Source organism: Sturnus vulgaris, chromosome 4 (assembly GCF_052056855.1).
Source record: "Sturnus vulgaris isolate bStuVul1 chromosome 4, bStuVul1.hap1, whole genome shotgun sequence".
NCBI lineage: Eukaryota > Metazoa > Chordata > Aves > Passeriformes > Sturnidae > Sturnus > Sturnus vulgaris.
Window position 1 is genome coordinate 1668614 of NC_142246.1, and position 20593 is coordinate 1689206.

The window sequence follows — 20593 nt, forward strand, 5'->3', positions numbered from 1 at the left end:
GCCACCCCCCACCCCCAGGGATGGGGACAACGCCCTGGGCAGCTGTGCCAGGGCTGGGAAAGCTTTTCCAGGAGCAGAATTCCCAATATCCCACCTGAGCCTGGCCGGGAGAACGTGAGATTGTTCCCTCCCATCCCAAATCCCTGCTCCTAAATCCCTGTTCCTAAATCCCAGTTCCCAAATCCCTGTTCCTAAATCCCAGTTCCCACATCCCCATTCCCAAATCCCCGTTCCCAAATCCCCGTTCCAACCCCACTGCTCCTCCTTGATCCCCCTTTTCTCCAGGCTGAGCCTTCCCAGCTCCCTCGGCTTTTCCAGATCCCAAAAATCATCTCCTCACCCCCCAAAATCTTTGTGGGATGGAGGATTTAGAATTTTAGGAATTTTTTTTTAGATTTTTAATTTTAGGATTTAGAGCTGATCTGAGCTCTCAGGTTTGGGATTCCCTCACATTCCCAACTTTTTTGGGGGGATTTATTTTGACTTTCAGCATATCCAGGATGAGTAAAAGCCATTTGGGATCAGCTCAGCATCCCTAAAAAAGCAGAATTCCTTGTTCTCATCCTTTAATTTCAATATTTACCAGAATTCCTTCAATTCTGTAATTTTGGGTTAAAGTGACCAAAAACAATTCCCCAATTTTGGGGCTCATCCCCAAAATCTGCTTTGGGTTCATTTCCTTCCCCAAACCCTTTCCATGTGGAAAAATTCAGGTTGGAATTGGCAAAAAAAAAAAGCCTCAAAACCACAGAATTCAGCTGGGAATTGGATGCAGGAATTTTGGGAATACGGAAGGATCCTCCCTGAGCCAGCTCGGATTTTTTTTTGGAAAATCCAGTCCCAGGGAGTCACTTTGGCTGGATTTTATTGTGTGTGCCCAAAATTCAGCTCCAAAATTCTGAATTCCCTGAAAATCGTGTGGGATGGGGCAGGGCTGCTGTGGCCCATCCATAAATTTGGGAATTTGAAGGGAATAATGTTGCAGCTTTCAAGGTGTTTTTGGTGGATTTTTGGATATTTTGTGGAACACGAGCCTGGATTTGGGGACAATGACTCGCTGGAAATTCCGTTGGAATTTCCAGGAATTCCTGCTGCTGCTCCAAAGCAAATCCCATCGATTTGATCCCTTTAAATCCCAACAATTCCAGCCCATCCATGAGCAGGGACATCTCCCATTATCCCAGGTTGCTCCAATTCCTTTCCAACCTGACCTTGGATATTCCAAGGAAAATTCATCCCAAGAATCAGCATGGATAAATCTCTGGGAATCAGCACCTCATATACTTCACGGTTTTCCCTGGAATTTCTGGGGCTGCCACTGTTTCTCCATGGAAACCAGGACGCTTTAAAGAGAAATTTGGAATAAATCCAGCAGGGCTGGAGGAGAATTCATGAAACTCCGGGTGCTGCTGAGGGGAGGCTGAGATGGAAACCCAACCTGAGGCTGGCACTGCTTTATTGAGGGCCGATTCCAAACAGCCAGATCCCATCTTTATAAGGTAAAAATGCTGAATTTGAAGGCCTGAGTAAGGATGAAATTAAGACTCTTAGTGTTAATTGACGTGTAGGGGAATGGAAAAAGCTCCTTGTCCCTCACGGTTCGAGCAGGGTCGTGCTCCACACAGCAGCCCTGAGGCAGGGAAATGAGGGGACAAGCAGCAGAGTCAAGAACTGACGACATAGCACGTTGAGGGAATTACAAAAATAACCGCAGGAAGGTCAAAAGTGGGAACAGTAAACGGAAAACGAACAAACGAAGCCGTCGGGCGCAAGCCCCGCTCTGAGGGGGCGCGCGCCGCCTCCCTCCTTTTATAGGACGCCGACTCCCAGCATGCCCCGCGGCACCGCTTTGCGCACGGCGCGCATGCGCAGCTCCTCCCCACGCTCCCCACGCCCCCCCCCAACCCCGCGCTGCCTCCGCGCCGCCTCAGAGCTCCCGGCGCGCCGTGTCCCTCCGCGCTCCTTGCCGGTGCTCCGCCCGCCGCTCCCGGGGCTCTCCCCGGTGTTTTTACGGTTCCTTCCCGGTTCTCCCGGTTCGTCCCGGCGGCGGGGGACGCGGGGAGAGCGGTGGTTGCGCGCCGGCGGAGGTAGGAGGCGAGCGGCGGTCGCTTCCCCCCGTGCGGTGGGGGCTGAGGGGGACGCGCGTAATGGCGGCTCTGAGGGGGGGTGGGGGGGAAGGAGCAGGGCCCTCATGAGGAGTTTCGGCCTGTGGGTGTTTATTCTTTATTTTTTTTTTTTGTATCGCCTCTTCTTTTATTCTTTTCTCTTTTAGCCCTTTTAGCGTTAATTCTTTATCATTTTTTGTCTTTCGGCCCACGGATAAAGCCGCCCCGTAATCACCGACCTGCAGCGCAGCCGCAGCCCCACCACGGATTCTTCACATTTTATACCCAGCACGGATTTCAAATGAAATTTTGAAATTAAAATCTCGGGTTTAGGCGATTTGAAGCGAGGGAAACGCTACCCTGGTCCTCCCTCCATTCCCCTGCACGTCAAACAACACTCAAAACCTTAATTTAATCCTTACTCAAACCTTTAAATCCATAAATTCAGCTTTTTTTTTACCTTAAAACAATGGGGGCCGGCTGTTGGGAGTTGTTGTTTTGGGTTAAAATTGAGAATTTGCCCTAAATAGAACAATACCAGCCTCAGGTTGGGTTTGCACCTGAGGACCTGGACGTGACCTCAGGCACCTCCTCTTGGTTTGAGGTTTAAAAACGCCACTTTTCCCTCTTTTCTTTTTTTTTTTCTGCTTTGAAACGGCAATAATTGACCAGAATTGGGTCAAAAACCCGAGAAAAATTATATTTTCTTAAGGCCAAATTGTTGTAACTCTGTAGCATCACGTGATTTGCAGGAACTTCCTCTTTTGGAGGATTTAACCTTTTTAAAAATACAATTTAGGCGGAGGCTTCGGTATTTTTAGCGTTATTTTAAGCCTGAAATGTTCTTTTTAAATATTATTTTTTTATAAACCAGAGTTGTCATTTCATTACTTTTAAAATCTCCTTTTATAGGATGATTTCTGAAGCTATTTATAGAAAACTTGATGGATTTTTTGACTCAGAACCCGAACCAACCCCCCCCAAAAAATCTCATTCCAGCCCAGAATTGATGTTTAAATGTTGTTGGTTTGGGTTTTTTTTTCTCCTGTCTCTGCTGTGGGATCCTCCCCTGGACATTTCAAACCTTAAATCAGCTGCTGGCAGCATTGGACAGGGTGGATCTGACATGAGCTCATGATTTTCCTTGGAATAAGGAGAAAAAAAAAATTTTTCCAAGGAAAAAGAATATCCTAAATTTCATTTTTTGATTTCTTTTTTTCCCCCCGTTTAAATCTGCCCCTGGGTGTGAATTTCTTTCCCAAATTCTGCTGAAATTGAGGATATTTATCCAAAGATGACATTTTCCAACACCTGGATTCCTTCTCTTCCCTCTTTTCCTTCCCCAGTTTGGATTTTGGGTTGTTTTTGCTGTCAGACAAGGAACTCATGTGGGTATTTCCCTTTTATCTTTCATGCTTGATGGTAAATAAAACCTCTTTTCCTCCTTCCTTGCCATCAGTTAAATATTCTGTGTGGAATTTGGGGCTTTTTTGGGGGGAATTTTAGGCGGGAATGTCAGTGATGGTATCAGGGACCTGTTGCTGGTGTTGAAATGGATTTATCCAACTTTGTGCTGCTCTGAAAGTGGAATTTGAGGAAGATTCCTGCTGTTAAAATGTTCGATTTTGGTCCTGTTTGAGGAATTCCTGGCTGAAAAGCTTGTCCTGATTTTTTTTTTTTTTTTGGTGTATCTGGATAGAAATTTCCTGCTGGGATGGGGCAGAATTTTGGGAATTTTGGCTTGCACAGCTGGTGTTGATGTTCTGCTGGGGTAGGGATGGAGTTAACTTTTCCTGGGAGTTTTGTTTGGGATTTAGGAGCTGAGTTTGGCTTTCCCTGGAATGGCTGAAGGGATATCCCATACCTGCATCTCCTTTTCCATAGGAAATTTGGGATGGAGGAGTGGGAAAAAGGCGAGTTTGGCTTTTGGGATTGCACAGAATGGGAGCAATAACTTCACTTTTGCCTCCTTTTTTTCCTCTTGGTTTTATCTCATCCCAGGAATTTTTTTAGTTCAAGTCCTTCCTTTCCCATCCTGCTCCTTTTTTTTGGGATCTGCTTCCTTCAGGCTTTACAATTCCAGCTCAACCTTTGCTGTTGTCTTTTCTCCTGGGAAATCCAAATTTTCCAGGCTGGGATTTGTCCTTTTCCCATTATCCAGATTCTCCAGGACCGTTCCCATTCTGCCTTCCTCTTCCTCCTCATCCTCCAGGGCCAGCTCCTGGTGGGACTGGAACATTGCCAGTGATCCTGGCTCTTGGAATTCCAAATCCACTGATCCCACTGGATCTGGAGCTGACCCAGAGGAAGATTTTACCTGGAGCCAATTTCACCTCGAAAATCTTGGGAATTTTGATCTGAATCAGGCAGGTGATCCTGCTGGAATGCCAGAACACCTGGAATGCCAGAACACCTGGATCTCTTGTGCTGTGCTGGATTTGGAGGAGCTGGAGGATCCCAGGATATTGGGATAATATGGATGGACACCACGGAAAATCCAGGAGCTCGTGCTGGAAGGTGTCACTCTGGAGGTGACAATCCCAGAGAGGCAGAGGGTGGTGAACTGCCCAGGGCCATCCAAAATCATGGGAAAGAATTCCCAGGAAAAGGGCTGGGAATGCCTTGCCCAAATCCTGACCTTGATGAGAGAACATCTGGGCTGCTGTGCACGAGGAATTCTCCAGAGGGAAGGAGCATGGCACCCTCAGAACCCAAATCCCAACTCCTTCCCAAACATTCCAAGATTTTTGCCATCAGGCAAAGGAAGAGCAGGGAATTTCCAGAGGAGAATCCAGGTCTTGGGGTTGGATGTGGTCACTTCTGGAAAGGCACAGCAGCTTCCTAAGCCTGGCTTTGGTTCCAGCTTAATCTGCTCTGGAGTTAGCACAGAGCCAGAACATTCCATGATGTTTATAGGGATAAATCAGGAAATTCTCCTTTTGGATGAACTTTCTGTGTAATGGGAGGAATCCTCTTCTGCCTTCTCCTGAAGTTTTTGGGGAAATGGAGGATCCAGAAGGATTTTGTGGCTTTTCACAACTCCCTGACAGGGAGGAGGATTTGGGATCTGATCCCAGGGAATAACAGGAAAAGAGGGAACGGCCTCAGGCTGGGCCAGGGGAGGCTCAGGTTGGACACCAGCAGGAATTTCCTCATGGAAAGGGGGGGTTTGGAATTGCCCAGGGGGGTTTGGAATCCCCATCCCTGGAGGTGTCCAAGGAATTCCTGGATGTGGCACTCAGTGCCAGGGTGGGGATCGGGCACAGCTCGGACTGGATGATCCCAAAAGTCTTTTCCAGCTGGAATAATCCCAGGATCTGGGGCTGTTGCAGGTGGGGTTTTCTTGTCCTTTTTCTCTGTGCAGGAATTCTTGTTCTGGATCTGTCTCTTGCACAGGCACTGCAGAGAGAGTTTAAAATCCAGAAATTCTCATTTTTCCATCTCTATTGGGAAGCCTGGGAAAATGGAGGCAGGAAGTTGAAGGGAAGGCAGGGAAGGCATCGTTGAGCTTTTGTGTCGTGCTCTGAAGTTCTGGGATTTCTGTTCCCAGGGATCAGCTGGGAATGTTCCCCTGGAGAAGGGAAAATTCCAGGGAATGCTCAGAGTCCCTGCAGGGGCTCCAGGAGAGCTGGAATTGGGGACAAGGCCTGGAGGGACAGGACCCAGGGAATGGCTCCCACTGGGAAAGGGGAGATTGGGCTGGGATCTTGGGAAGGAATTCCTGCCTGGGCTGCAATTCCCAGATTTGCTGGGGCTGCCCCTGGATCCCTGGCAGTGTCCAAGGCCAGGTTGGACCCACCTGGGATGGTGGAAGTGTCCCTGATCTGGGATTGGATGGGATTTAAGCTCTTTTCCCACCCAAACCATTCCATGATTCCCGTTCGGTGTTGCCCCGGCTCGGAGCTCGGTCCCTGCTGTGGTGTCCTGTCCCAGGCCCTGACATTTCCCAGACAAAGCAAGAGGAAGGTGAGGATGTCCCCGATATCTCCAGGCCATTGTTTTCCTCCATCTTGGCATTTCCTTCCGAGCATTTCCAGCATTTCCTTTGGAAAGGTCACTCACGAGCTCCACAGCCTTTCCTAGAATCCCAGAACGACTGGGGTGGGATGGGAGCTCCAATCCCATCCAAAGCCACCCCCCTGCCGTGGATGGGGACATTTTCCAGAAACCAGGTTGCTCCAAGTCTTTCCCAGCCTGGATCCCATCCCAGGCTGACAAACTGAGGTTTGCAGAGGTGAGTTGTTATTCCTGATCCTGCTGCAGGAGCTTCCCTGCTCCTGCACGTCCTGGAGATACCTGCAGAGGTGAAAACTCATCCTATGGGAATTCTGGGTTTTTTTTTTTCCTTCCTCTGGGACATTCCTGATCCGTGGAATTAAGGTTGGTGGTGTTTCAGATCTGCTCTGCTGATCCGTTCCTGGTTGTGCTGGTGATGGGTGGCTTTGACAGTTCCTTCTCCAAATGCTTCCCACAGGGAATTTTTGTCCTCCAGTGTTGGGAATTCTGGAAAACTGAAAGGCAGGAGGTGGCTCAGGGAATGTTGGTTCCCATTTGTTTGGAAACCCTCTGGAACAAACTTGGAAATCCATTGAAATTCGATTTGATTTAATTTGTGGAGGGAGGAGGAATATTGGGTGAGAGGCCGGAATTTTGGGAATGCCGTCTGGTGGGAATCTGGTTATTGTTTGCTTGGAGAGGATGAATTCATGTTTCTCCTGAGCCATGAGCAGTTTGTACTCTGTTCAAATTAAAGAATTCCTTGAAAAAAACCTCGCACTCAGATGGGAACAAACTCCAGGAATTGTGCTGGAAAATCTTCACCTCTGTTTGGTCATTCCCTTGTACGGTTTATTCCTTGAGCTGTGATCTCTGTGAACCTCTGATCATGGAAAAAAAAAATCCATTTGGACTCAACTTCCATGAGCTTGGGAAGCCAAACCCCCGTGACGGCGTCGGTGGGACGAGAACCTCGGTGCCGCGGGAATTCCGCGCAGAGCTTCGGGAAAACTCCTGGAAAACCTCGTGTGCACCTGCAGGAAGAGTCCAGAAGTTCCAGGAGACAACAGATGGACACAAGGGGGAAATGAGGAATTCCCGGGTTTGGAGTTTTCCTGGCTTGGGTTGGGATTTTTTTTTTTTTTTTCTTTTTTTTTGTCGTGTTTGGGGTTGGGAACAGGGACGGAGCTGATGTTGTGGCCGCTGCTTTGTCCTCACCCTAAATCCAGAATTCCCGCCCGGTCCCCGAGGAGCTGCACAAGGACTTTGTCACTCTTGGATGTTTTCCTGGTCCCGAGCTCCATCCCTGGCCTGGGGGCTTGGAGCAGCCTGGGATAACGGGAGGTGTGGAATGGGATGGGCTTTAAGGTCCCTTCCAGCCCGAAGCCCTGTGTGATTCTCTCTCTCTTTCATTTTCCTCTCCTTCTATTTGTACCTTCTTCTCCCACCTCTCATCCCCCAAATTCTCAGCGATTTCCCCCAAACCAAGCCCCTCTTCCCTTGACCACGCTGCTTTTTTTGTACCTAGATTTTTTTTTTTGGTTGTTCCTGTACGATTTTACTCCTCTCTGTTTCCAACCCTTCCCGTTTAAGCTCTTGAAGAGATCGGATATTTTTCTACCCACAGAATTGCAGCCTCATCCCACCCTGTGAATTCTTGCAGGGTTTGCTCTTCACCCATGAGAGATCCATGGGAGTGTCCTCCTGGAAACCGCTCCGGCCTCGGCTCGGCTCCACCCAGTTGGAACTGGTTGGAGTTCTCCACCTAAATGGTTTCACTTCCAACTCATCCCTCGTCACGGATGGGGGGGGTTTCACGCTTTGCCTCACCGCTCCTGAAAGAATTAATTGTAATTAAACCCAAACTCTGTTGTCACCAAGAAGTGAAATGCCAGGTTTTAAGCGATGCTGTCGCAACTGTCACCACCGGTTGTGTTCCCTGTGACGTCCATCTTGTTGGGTTGAGCTTGTTAATCACCTGTTCCATTGATTAATCACCTGTTCTCTATATTTAAGCTTTTAAACAGCGAAAGAAAACCGGTTTTTTTTTGGTGTGTATTTTGAGTGCTTTAAACAGCGATGCAAATCCCGCTTTTGTGCCTCCTCGGGTTGCTTTTGTCCCCGTCCTAGAAGCCGCTGTGAGCAGATGCCAAAGATGACCCATCTAATCCTTGTCTTTTAACTTGCAGCTTTGTGTTGTTCTTGGAAAGTTTCGCACCACTTGTGAATTCCCTGAACCTTGGCCTTGCCAGCCCCTTTGTGTTGGGCCCTCCTCCTTTTCAGCTTGCCCAAATTAAGACCCACTTGGCTCTCCAGCACTTGGCTGCCAGCGGCGGGCGGGCGCTTCCCCACGCTGGCGTCCGCCAGGCATTGCTGAAAGACGCAATGTTTAGCCCCAGAGGAACCTTGCCCCCGAGGCCCAGAGGACCCAACCCGTCGGGCACCAAAGCCCCGGGAGCTTTCGGGGCCGGAGGCGCGGCGGGGCCGCCCAGGAAAGCCGCGCCCGCGACGCCCCAAGGAGCGCCCCAAAGATTTTCGGGGCAGGACGCGCTGCAGTGGACGGGTTCGCAGAGGATCAACGTCCGCGTCACGCTGCACAGGGCCGATCCCAGGAAGGTCAAGGAGAAGAGCAACCTGCACCAGGAGCAGAAGGGAGACCCGCGTGCCAATCGCTGGGACAGCGGCGCCGGCACGGCCGGGCCGAAACCGCCCGGCCCGGCGCCGGTCTTGGAGCAGAATTCCAACCCCCAGAACCGCTACACGCCCGAAAGCGCCTCCAGCATTTTAGCGAGCTTTGGGTTGTCCAACGAAGACCTGGAAGAGCTGAGCCGCTACCCCGATGACCAGCTGACACCCGAGAACATGCCCAGGATCCTGCGGGAGATCCGCATCCGGAAGCTGGGCCACGCCGTGCCCGGCCTGCACGCTGCGAACCGGGGAGAGGAGCCGGCGGGCGACGGCAGCGGCGGCGCCGTCAAGGGCAAAGTCATCGACTACGGCCACGCCAGCAAGTACGGCTACACTGAGGACCCGCTGGAGATCCGCACCTACAACGCCGAGGCGCTGCCCGAGGAGCCGCTGGAAGCGCGCGTCTACAACCCCGAAAGCTCGAGCGCGGAGAACCGGGAAGAATTCCAGCGGGAGCAGAACGTGCCGGTGGCCGTCCCGCCGCCGCCCAGCGTGCCGTGCAACCCCGTGTTCCCGGCCGAAGACGTCATCAAGCTGCCGGCGTTCCCCGCCGACTCCTCGCCGGCTCCGCCGTTTTTCCCGGCCGAGCCGCCGGCCAAGGTGCCGGGGCTGTGCGGCGCCTCCGCGCCCGCCGCGCTGCCGGTGGTGAAGCCGGTGTCCCAGCCGCCCATGCCGCCGGTGCTGCCGCCCATGCTGCCGGCGCTGCTGCCCTCGCCCATGCCGCAGCCCATGCTGCCCCCGGTGATGCCGCCGCTGGTGCAGCCGCCCGTGAGCCAGCACGTGTTGCCGCCCATGACGTCTCCTCCCTTCTCGGCCGGGCTCTTGGCCGCCATCAGCCAACACGAGCAGAAGCAGCGCGACGCCGGCAACTCCCACTCCGGACCCGGCTCCGCCGGCGGGACCTCGGCGGGACACAAAACCTTCCACAAAACTTTCCACTCGCCCGTAGAGGAACCCATCAAATCCCCGTTCGGGGTGGTGAAGGCGTCCTGGCTGCCCGTGTTCCCCGATTCCCAGAAGAACAAACGCCTGCCCACCCCGTCCATGATGAACGACTACTATGCCACGTCGCCGCGAATATTCCCACATTTGTGTTCTCTGTGTAACCTTGAATGCACTCATATGAAGGTGAGTGGCTTTCCCAGATTATTCCCTAAGCGTGTGTACTCGGCACCTTTTCCTGCCGCTGCTTGTTTTCCTTGGGAATTCTGTGGATTGGGGATGCTGGTCGCCAAGTTTTGAGTGTTGGGAATGGTGTTAGAAATGATTGTAACGGCGTGTTCTGCTGCCAGTTGCATTTCTGAGTTGCTTTCTTTTTAATTCTTTTCTTTGAATATTGAAACGGTTTCTGATTTTTGCAGCAAAAAAAACCAAACCTCGAGCAGCGGAGTGAAATGTTAATGTCGTGTGTGGGGGACTCAAATCGTGTTTTGGGGTGGGGGAGATGTCTGTGTGTTCAATTCCCTCCCCTTCCTTCTCCTCCTCCTCCTCCTCCTCCAAACTCTGTCTGAACACAAAAGAGCCCATTTAGAACCCGAAATTTCATCTTCCAAATCCGCTCTGTGTGACAACGCTGAATATTCCAGGGGCTGGCTCGGAAAATGCGTCCATTCATCCCGCCGGGCTCTCGGCCTTGGAGGAAATCACAGCTTCAGCTTTGAAGGCAAAAATAAAGGGGAAAAAATGGTGGATGTTGTGAGAGAAAAAATGTTTTGGAAGCTGTGGGTTTTCCTGGAAAAACCCAAGGTTTGATCTGTCAAAAATATGGGAGAACGTGATACTAAAAAATACAGGATAATTAATTTATAATTATTTAATATGTTTGAATTGCAAAGTGTGGAGAGGCTGTGGGGGAGGGATTTTTGTAATTTGAGATTTGAGACTCTTGTTTGTGCTGTGAATTAAAAATCTGACTGAAAATGGGGACGGCTTTGTTAGGGGGAAAAACAAACAGAAATTCCCAAACCCCTTTCCCCAGGAAGCGCTGAGGGCCAGGGAGTTGGGCAGCTGGAAATGAGAAAGGAAGGATGATTTCACATAAAAATGGAAACAGAAAAATAAATTTAAAATGAAAAGGGAAACAGAACTCGGGGGGGTATTAACAAAGGGAAAAGGAATGAATTTAAATGGGAATTGTTTGCTCGTTTAAGGAGGGAAATGTCACCAAAAATTTGTTGGCAGATGAGCTCTGGCTGAGCGTTTTGGGGTGGATTCAAGGTTGTGAGATCTTGTCCTGGTGGCACTGGGGGTGGGATTTGTTCCCAGGAATCCCGATCCGACTGCGGCCTCCCAAACCCGCTCCTCTCTGTCCTGGATTCGCTTCCTTTGGGAACGGTTTGCTCTTTGTCTCCCAAGGACACAGGAGACCTCACAGGACCAGCCCTGGTGCAGGAGAACCGGAAGAGTTTGGGAGTTTTGATCCCAAAAAATAAAGTTGTGATGAAGGAATATCCATGAATTCCAGAGATCCAAGAATTCCTCTCAAGCTGTGATGAAGGAATATCCATGAATTCCAGAGATCCAAGAATTCCTCTCAAGCTGTGATGAAGGAATATCCATGAATTCCAGAGATCCAAGGATTCCTCTCAATTCCAGCTCTGCAGTTCGGCGAATCCAATGGGTTTGGGGTGCTTGGAGGTGACCTGGACATTCCAAGTTTGTCCTCCCAGCCATTCCCTGTCCCCTTCTGGATGGGACCTCGGGTTGGAAGAGCCACCAGATCCGGTGATTCCCAAGGACTTGAGACATTTGATGCTGTCCCATGTGGCATCGCTGTTCCCAGCCTGGAGAAACGTGGATGTCATGGAACGAGCACTCAGGGCTGGGGAAATGGATTTCATGGATGGAGAAATGGATGTCATGGCTGGAGCACTCAGGGCTGGGTGGTGGCACTTGGAGTTGTCCCCAGCCCCGTGTCCGGGCGGGAGCAGCCACCCCGGGATTGGCGTGGGCGCCGTTCGGCGTCTCCGGCGGTGACGGGGACGCCGGGATCGGTCACGGCGGCGCGCTGGAGGTGACGCCGAGCTCTGCTCTGGGATCACACCTGGAGAGGTGGGACCATCCCAGCCTGGAGCCGAGGGCAGCAGCTCCCGGGGCAGGACAATCCCAGCAGAGACCCAGGATGGGAGGAGAAGGATTTGGGGTGTCATGGATGAGACGCCCCCAAATGTCCCAGACAGATCCCTGGGCTGATCCCACAGCATGGGCAGTGGGAAAGGTGGGAATTCTGCCCAGGTGAGACCTCACCTGCAGAGCTGCCTCCAGTTTGGGGCAACGTCAGGAGGACCTGGAGCTGCTGGAGCAAATCCAGAGGAGATCCCAGAGCTGCTCCCAGGATTCTGGAGCCAGGCTGGGAATGCTGGGAATGTTCCCCTGGAGAAGGGAAAATTCCAGGGAATGCTCAGAGTCCCCAAAGGGGCTCCAGGAGAGCTGGAATTGGGGACAAGGCCTGGAGGGACAGGACCCAGGGAATGGCTCCCACTGGGAAAGGGGAGATTGGGCTGGGATCTTGGGAAGGAATTCCTGCCTGGGCTGCAATTCCCAGATTTGCTGTGGCTGCCCCTGGATCCCTGGCAGTGCCCAAGGCCAGGTTGGATCCCCCTGGCACAGTGGGAGGTGTCCCTGGGTGGGATGGGATGGGATTGAAGCTTTTCCAACCCAAACCATTCCATGATTCTGGGATAACAGGAACCGATGTTGGATGAAGATGAAGATTCCCAACAAGGAAAACCTTCCCTATCCTACACTTGAAGACCCTGAAAACAAAATTCCAGCTTTGGATTCCAAGTTCAGGCTGGTGGTGCTGAGCTCCCTTTTTCCATGGATCCTTTTAATCCGCTCTTGGATTGACTCGTTTCGGATCCACCTCGTTTCCCATGGGAAGAGAATTCCAGCCACTGGAATATAAAACCAGATTTTCCCACCTGAATGTGGGATATTGATCCGAAACATCATCCCTCCAACTTGGCCGTGCCAAAATTCCAGAAGCTGAATTTTCCCTGGATAAAAAACCCCCTCCTGGATGTCACTTTTACAGATTTCTGATACATTTTAAAGGGTTTTGATTCAGAAGCCACAGGTTTTGGTGTTTCCCACCTGCATCCAGAGTTTTTTATGGAAAATGGAGCATTTTAAACTTTGAAGCTGGCAGGTCTGAAATGTTGGGAATTTGTGGAAAAAAATTGTGGGAATTTGTGGAGACGTCCATGGAAGGTGGGGTTGGGGCAGCAGTGGAATTTTGACAGATTTGGTCTCATTTTTGATCTCAGGTAGGAGGGGACGTGGGGAGAGGTTGGACTCTGATCTTGGATTTTCCAGCCTCGTGGAATTCTGGGATTGTCCCTGTGGGATCCTCAGGGTTGGCTGTGAGGAGGTGCAGCCACACCAAGGTGGATTTTAGGGCATTAAAATCAGAATTTGAGTCAGTAAGGTATTCCCAAAAATCTTTGTGTCCTGGATGGTTTCTTTTAGGGCAAAATTCCCAATTCTTCTTTGGGACAGGCAGAGTCTGACCCCTCTGCTGTTCCCTTCCAATTCTCATTTCCCAAATCCTCAGAATTTGGAAGGATTTTATGGATATTCCACGGAGCAGTTTCGTTTTCCGCCGGGAATCGCGTCCCGTTGGATTTGTGGGATTCCTCCCTCTCCTGACATCTCACGTTCCGGATGGAGCAGATTTCTTGGAATGCCAACAATTCCTTCATCCTCAATCCCATCACATCTGCAATTCAATGGATTTGAAACATTCCCAGCACGAGGAATGGGATTTATCCTAATTTTTATCCACTCTTGTTCCCTAAATCCGTTCAAAATTGGGGGCAACGCCTCCTTGGACCTCGAATCTGGGAAATCTTTGGGATTTGCTCTTTTCCATGAAGATTTCCACTTGGAATTCCCTCCTTGGACCTCGAATCTGGGAAATCTTTGGGATTTGCTCTTTTCCACGAAGATTTCCACTTGCAATTCCTTGATTGGACTCTTTGCTCCCTCACCTTCTGCTTCCAGGATTTCTTGGTGGTGATCCATGAGTGAGAGGAGTTTGGGATGGAATTAGGGAAGGTGGGAATGGAAGGGTTTGGATGGAATTTTTCCTCTCACCAGGATTTAATAGGAAAAGGATCCTGTCGAGTTTTTAGGGAAGGATTTCTTTGGATCCTTGGGAAAAAATCGTGGCTGCTCCATCCCTGGAATATCCAAGGCCGGGTTGGATGGCGTTTGGAGCAAGCTGGGATAATGGGATCATCTTGAGGTTCCCTTCCAAGCCAAGCATTCCATGATAATTCCATGGGCAGTGGAATATTCCCAAAGAGTGGGAAGGACCTGGAATGAGGCAAAAACGAGGAAAATCCATAAATCCAGAGGGGTTTGGAGTCTGTGAACAGTGGAATATTTCCAAACAGTGGGGAGCACCTGGAGTGAGGCAAAAAGGAGGAAAATCCATAAATCCAGAGGGGTTTGGATTCTGTGGAATATTCCCAAAGAGTTGGAAGAACCAGGAATGAGGCAAAAAGGAGGAAAATCCATAAATCCAGAGGTGAGGACCTGGTGAGGAGAAGAAGATTCCCAAAAGTCTTGGATCAGCAGCTGGAGGGATTTGGAAGCCAAAACCTCTCCTTGGCACCGTGGAATTGGAATTCTGGGAGCCAAATTCCCTCTGGAATCATTTAATTGGAATTCTGGGATCCAAATTTCCTCTGGAATTGTGGAATTGGAATTTTGGGAGCCAAATTCCCTTTTCATTCCCATAAAGTTTTCCCTGAGGAACAGCTTTGGTTTGTCCTGGTTCAATTAAAGCCTGGAAAAATCTGGGAATGAGAATTACTTAGGGATAGCCTGGAATTGGGGAAGACCAGCCTGGAATTGGGGAAAACCAGCCTGGAATGCTGAAATTGCTGCTTTATCCTCCTGGGATTTATTATTCCATCATCCTGGCTTTTCAGATCCGTGATTTTATATCAATTAATCCGCATTGGATTGGATTTTATGTCGTAAGAGCAGCTGGAAATCGAATTTTTTTTTTTCCCAAGGATTTTGAATAATTATGATTGATGATGTTCCACCTTGAAGAATTCCAGAGTTTTCCAAGGAATATCCCTTCTCCACAGAAAACTGCTTTTTTCCCAGCTCAATATTCCCACTTCACCCCGACTTTAGGGACTTTGATATGGAATTAAATCTTATTTTCATCAGATTTTTTTTTTTAAATGATAAAAATCTCCCGAGGCTCTGGAATGACCTTTGAGCTGTGACACGATAGGAGATGAAATTCCAGGAGCTCCAGGCACGGAAATTCCGGGCTGGGAATGAGATTGGATGTGGAGATGCCACATTTTGGGAAGAGCTGGAATTGCTCATGGATGTGACAGCAAATCATGGATTTATTCCCTTTAATTCCGATTTTTTTTTTTTTTTTTTAATTTTTGGAGCAGCCTCTGGTGATCCACGTGGTGCTGACATCCCTGGCGTGGGGGTGGGTTAATTGATTAATTAATTGGTTTAATTAATTGATTTAATTGAGGCTTTTGTTCTGGAGCAGTGATAATCAGCTTCCAATCTCCTGCCTGAATTCCGTGGAAATTTGACTTTTTTGAGGTAAAAATGGAAAATTAAAACAAAAAAGCCCCAAGAGCTCCCGAGGGATTGGGCTGATCCTGGGGTTTTCCCCTGATCCAACTTTTCCTGATGTTCCTTTTCCCCCTCAGGATTGGATCCTGCACCAGAACAACCCCGCCCACCTCGAGAGCTGCCGCAGGCTGCGCCAACAGTAAGGGATCCACTGGGAATCCATTGGGAATGTGTGGGAGCCACTGGGGAGCCACTGGGAAATGCATTGAATCCACTGGGGAGCCACTGGGAATGTGTTGGGAATGTGTGGAATCCACTGGGAATCTATTTGGGGTCCACTGGGAATGCATTGGGAATGCATTGGATCCCCTGGGAATCCATTTGGGATCTGCTGGGGATCCATTGGGACTGCATTGGGAATGCATGGAATTCACTGGGAATCCATTGGGATCCACTGGGAATCCAATGGGAATGCATTGAATCCGCTGGGAATCCATTGAATCCACTGGGAATCCATTTGGGATCGGTTGGGGATCCACTGGGAATCCATTGGATCCATTGGGGATCTGTTGGGGATCCATTGGGAATGCATTGAATCCACTGGGAATCAGTTGGGAATCTATTAGGAATCCATTTGGGATCCACTGGGAATCTGCTGGGAATCCATTGAGAATCCACTGAGAAATATGTTGGAAATCCATTGGGATCCTCTTGGAATCAGCTGGGAATCAGTTGGGAAGCCACTCAGAATCAATTGGGAATCCACTGGAAATCCAATGGGAATCTGCTGGGAATCCATTGGGAATATATTGGGCATCCATTAACTCTATTGGGAACCAGTTGGGAATCCACTGGGAATGCATTGGGAATCCATTGGGAATCTGTTGGGAGTATGCTGGGAATCTGTGGAATCCACTGGGAATCCATTGGGGAATCTGCTGGGAGTCCATTGGGAATACATGGAATCCATTGGGGATCTGTTGAATCAATTGGGAATCCACTGGGAATCAGGAATCACTTGGGAACCTACTGGGAATCCCCTGGGAATCCAGTCAAGGCACTGGGGATCCACTGGGAATCCATTGGGAATCATGGAATGCTGAGGAGGGACCTGAAATCCCATCCAGGGCCATTCCCCACCATCCCAAAAATTGCTCCAATTCCCATCCAGCCTCACTTGGGATAAACAGAAATCAACATTTGGTGCTCTGGGGAGTGGGAATGGATTTTCCCCATAAATATTCCCATTTTCCCCATAAATATTCCCATTTTTCCTGATAAAATTCCCATTTTTCCCCATAAATATTCCCATTTTTCCCCATAAATATTCCCATTTTTCCCAATAAAATTCCCGATTTTCTTGGGAATTTTGGCCTCTCCACTGACATTTTCCCCCCATTCTCATCCACAGATATCCTGAGTGGAATCCTGAGGCTCACTCCTCCAACAACAGGTACCTTGTGGTTTTAATTATTTAATTACTCACCAATTAATTTAATTTTAACTCATTATTTCCCCTGGTTTGCCCCCTCCAACCCCTCTCAGCGAGGTCACATTTTAATGATAAAATTTTAGGAGTTTTTTAATGGGATTTTGTCCCAAATTCCAGAGAATTCCGAGCTGGTTTGTGTTGGATTGACCTTAATTTCCACAGATTTTTATCCAGGTTTTTTTTTTTTTCCAGTTTAATCCAGTTTTTTGCAGTTTTTTGAGGTTTTTTGAGTTTTTTCCCCATTTTTCCCCCCAATTTTTTCACATTTATTTCCTTTTTTCAGTTTTTTCCGTTTTCCCCCATTTCTTCCCATTTTTTCCCATTTTCCCCATTTTTTCCATTTTCCCCAATTTTTTCCCATTTCTTTCCTTTTTTTCCCATTTTTCCCATTTTTTCCATTTTTTCCCATTTTTCCCCATTTTTTTCTCTTTTTTTTCCCATTTTTTTTCCATTTTCCCCCCAGTTTTGTTCCACTTTTTCCCCAGCTTTATGGAGTTTTTTTCCATTTTTCCCAGTTCAATCCAGTGTTACAATTCCCCATTTGTCATTGTAAAAAAACAACACGTAGAGATTATTAAAAATAATGTTTATATTGTAAAAAAAACCCTTGCACTATAAAAATGTTATAAAATTATATAAAAACGTTATAAAAAGATACACATTGTAAAAAAATTAATATCTACACTCTAAAAAATAACGTGCATTGTAAAAAAAAATAATATTTTAAAAATACACGTTATAAAAATAACATCTATGTTGTAAAAAAAAATCTACATTTTATAAAATTCCTGACATTTCCCAAACTCTGCTTTCTGAAATCCCATTCTTCACTTTTCCCAAATTCCCATTCCCACACCAATCCCACTCCTGACATTCCCAAATTCCCAATCCCCATCAATCCCACTCCTGACATTCCCAAATTCCCATTCCCATCAATCCCACTCCTGACATTCTCACTTTCCCCACAAGAATCCCACTCCTCACTTTTCCCACAGGAATCCCATTCCTAACTTTTCCCAAATTCTGCCTTCTAAAATCCCACTCCTGACATCCCCAAATTCCCAACTCCCACCAATCCCACTCCTGACATTCCCAAATTCCCAATCCCCACCAATCCCACTCCTGACATTCCCAAATTCCCAACCCCCATCAATCCCACTCCTGACATTCCCAAATTCCCAATCCCCATCAATCCCACTCCTGACATCCCCAAATTCCCATTCCCACCAACCCCACTCCTGACATTCCCAAATTCCCATTCCCATCACTCCCACTCCTCACTTTTCCCAGTCTCCTTTCCCCACCAACCCCACTCCTGACATCCCCAAATTCCCATCCCGATCAATCCCACTCCTGACATTCCCAAATTCCCATTCCCCATCAATGCCTTTCCTCACTATCCCCCATCCCCACACCAATCCCACTCCTCACTCTCTCCCGTTATCCCGCCCCGTTATCCCGCCCCGTTATCCCGCCCCGTTATCCCGCCCCGTTATCCCGCCCCGTTATCCCACCCCGTTATCCCCGCTCACTCTGTCCTTTTCCCGCAGGAATGCCGCCGATCGGAAGGAGAACCGCACCCCCAAGCACCGCTCCAGCTCCTCCAGCCCGAGCCGGCGCCGCTCCCGCCCGTCGGGCGGCTCCTCTCGTCCCTCCTGCTCCTCCTCCTCCTCCTCCTGCAGCTCCGCCCTCCGCCGTTTCCGCTCCCGTTCCCGCAGCCCGGGCCGTTTCCGCCGGCCCCGTTCCCGCAGCCCCCGGCCCGTGCGGCGCCCGAGCCCTCGGCACCGCTCCCGTTCTTCGCGCTGCTCCCGTTCCCGTTCCCGCTCCCCGCAGCGCGGCCGCGCCCCGCCCCGCCCCGGGCCCCGAGCGCGGCCCGAGCCCAGCGCCGAGCGCGGCTCCTCCCGCCGCTGCAGCCGCTCCCAAGGTACCGAACACCGCGAACCGGGAACCTTCCCGGCCCTCAGCTGTGCAATTCCGTGATTCCAGCCCCGATCCCAGGGGATTTGGGATCAGCACCTTCCCACAGTTTAGTTCTGTCATTCCAGCCCCGATCCCAGGGGATTTGGGATCAGCACACGCATTCCCACAGTTTAGTTTTGTGATGCTGTCATTCCATCATTCCAGCCCCGATCAGGGATTTGGGATCATCAGAGATGTTCCCACAGTTTATTTCTGTCATTCCATCATTCCAGTCCCAATCCCAGGGGATTTAGGATCATCAGAGGCATTCCCAATGATTATTTCTATCATTCCAGTCCCAATCAGGGATTTGGGATCATCAGAGATGTTCCCACAGTTTATTTCTGGAATTCCAGTTCCAATCCCAGGGGATTTGGGATCATCAGAGGTGTTCCCAGCCATTAGTTCTGTAATTATGTAATTCCATCATTCCAGCCCAAATCCCATGGGATTTAGGATCATCAGAAACATTCCCAACATTTATTTCTGGAATTCCAGTCCCAATCCCAGGGGATTTAGGATCATCAGAGGCATTCCCAATGATTATTTCTATCATTCCAGCCCTGATCCCAGGGGATTTGGGATCATCAGAGAAATTCCCAACATTTATTTCTGTCATTCCATAATTCCAGCCCCAATCAGGGATTTTGGGAATTCTGAGCAAGATTCCCAAAGGTTTCATTTCATCCCAAATCAGAATTTTGGGAATGTTGAGCACCATTCCCAAAGTTTATTTAATTTTATTTTTTTTAAATTTCATCCCAAATTGGGATTTTGGGAATATTGAGCACCATTCCCAAAATTTATTTAATTTTATTTTTATTAATTTTAGCCCAAATTGGGAATTTGGGAATGCTGAGCAACATTCCCTAAGTTTATTTTTTCCCCTCCTTTTTTGGGTAATTCCATCCCAAAATAAATTAATCCCAAAATAATTTAATCCCAAAATAATTCCATCCCAAATTGAGAATTTTTGGAATTTTTTTTTTCTCTCCATCTCTGTTTTTTGGGGGTTCTTTTTGGAGTTTTTTTAAATTTTTTTTCCCCCAAGGGTTAAAAATCCAAGTAGGGAATTGTGAAAGGATCAGGAAAATTTAAAAGAAAAAAATGTAAAATTTTTTTTTTTTTTTTAAAGGATTAAAGGAAAAAATTCAGGATTTTCCCCACAGCAATCCAGCAGCCAGGAAATTAATTAAGGATAATTAAAAGCAGCCCAAGGAAGGCAGGAATTAGCAGTAAGTACAGCTGGGAAATGCAGGGTGAGAAAGGGTCAAAATATTCCCAAAATTAAAAAAAAAAAAAGGAAAAGTTCTGAAAAAAATGAAAAAAAAATTCAAAAATAATTGGGGAAAAATTCTGAAAAAATTCCGAAAAAAAAAAAAAAAATTAAAAAAAGCTAAAAAATCCGAAAAAAAATTTAAAAATTCAAAAATAATTGCGAAAAAAATTGCGAAAAATTTTAAAAATAATAGGGGAAAAAAAAAGAAAATTTTTGAAAAAATTCTGAAAAAATTCTGGGGAAAAAAAAAATCTAAAAAAAAATTCCGAAAAAATTCTGAAAAAAATTCAAAAATAATTGCAAAAAAATTGCAAAAACAATTTTTAAAGATTTAAAAATAATTGTGGAAAAAATTCAAAACATTTTTAAAAATTTGAAAAATAATTGCAAAAAATATAAATTTTTTTAAAATTTAAAAATAATTGCGAAAAATTCAAAAATATTTTTAAAAATTTCAAAAAATGCGAAAAAAAATGCGAAAAAATTCAAAAAAATTACAAAAAAAAAAAA

At 48.1% G+C, this 20593-nt stretch overlaps 1 protein-coding gene and 1 long non-coding RNA gene across 2 annotated transcripts in view; one reads left to right on the plus strand and one right to left on the minus strand.

Moving 5' to 3' along the window:
* The first annotated feature begins 1942 nt into the window (after positions 1 to 1942).
* The window catches only part of ZNF638 (zinc finger protein 638), a 49342-nt gene continuing 30691 nt past the window's right edge, over positions 1943 to 20593 (plus strand). The window contains exons 1-5 of the mRNA XM_088162896.1: positions 1943 to 2087; positions 8291 to 9917; positions 15491 to 15552; positions 16765 to 16806; positions 18396 to 18769. Coding sequence (XP_088019022.1) covers positions 8487 to 9917; positions 15491 to 15552; positions 16765 to 16806; positions 18396 to 18769 — 1909 coding nt within the window. The 5' untranslated portion in view covers positions 1943 to 2087; positions 8291 to 8486. The remainder of the gene's footprint in view (positions 2088 to 8290; positions 9918 to 15490; positions 15553 to 16764; positions 16807 to 18395; positions 18770 to 20593) is intronic.
* Positions 13883 to 18448, minus strand: LOC148223833 (uncharacterized). The gene is made up of 2 exons (XR_015802974.1): positions 18378 to 18448; positions 13883 to 14108 (listed from the first exon to the last, which is right to left on the minus strand). It is a non-coding gene; the product is annotated as an uncharacterized LOC148223833 (long non-coding RNA).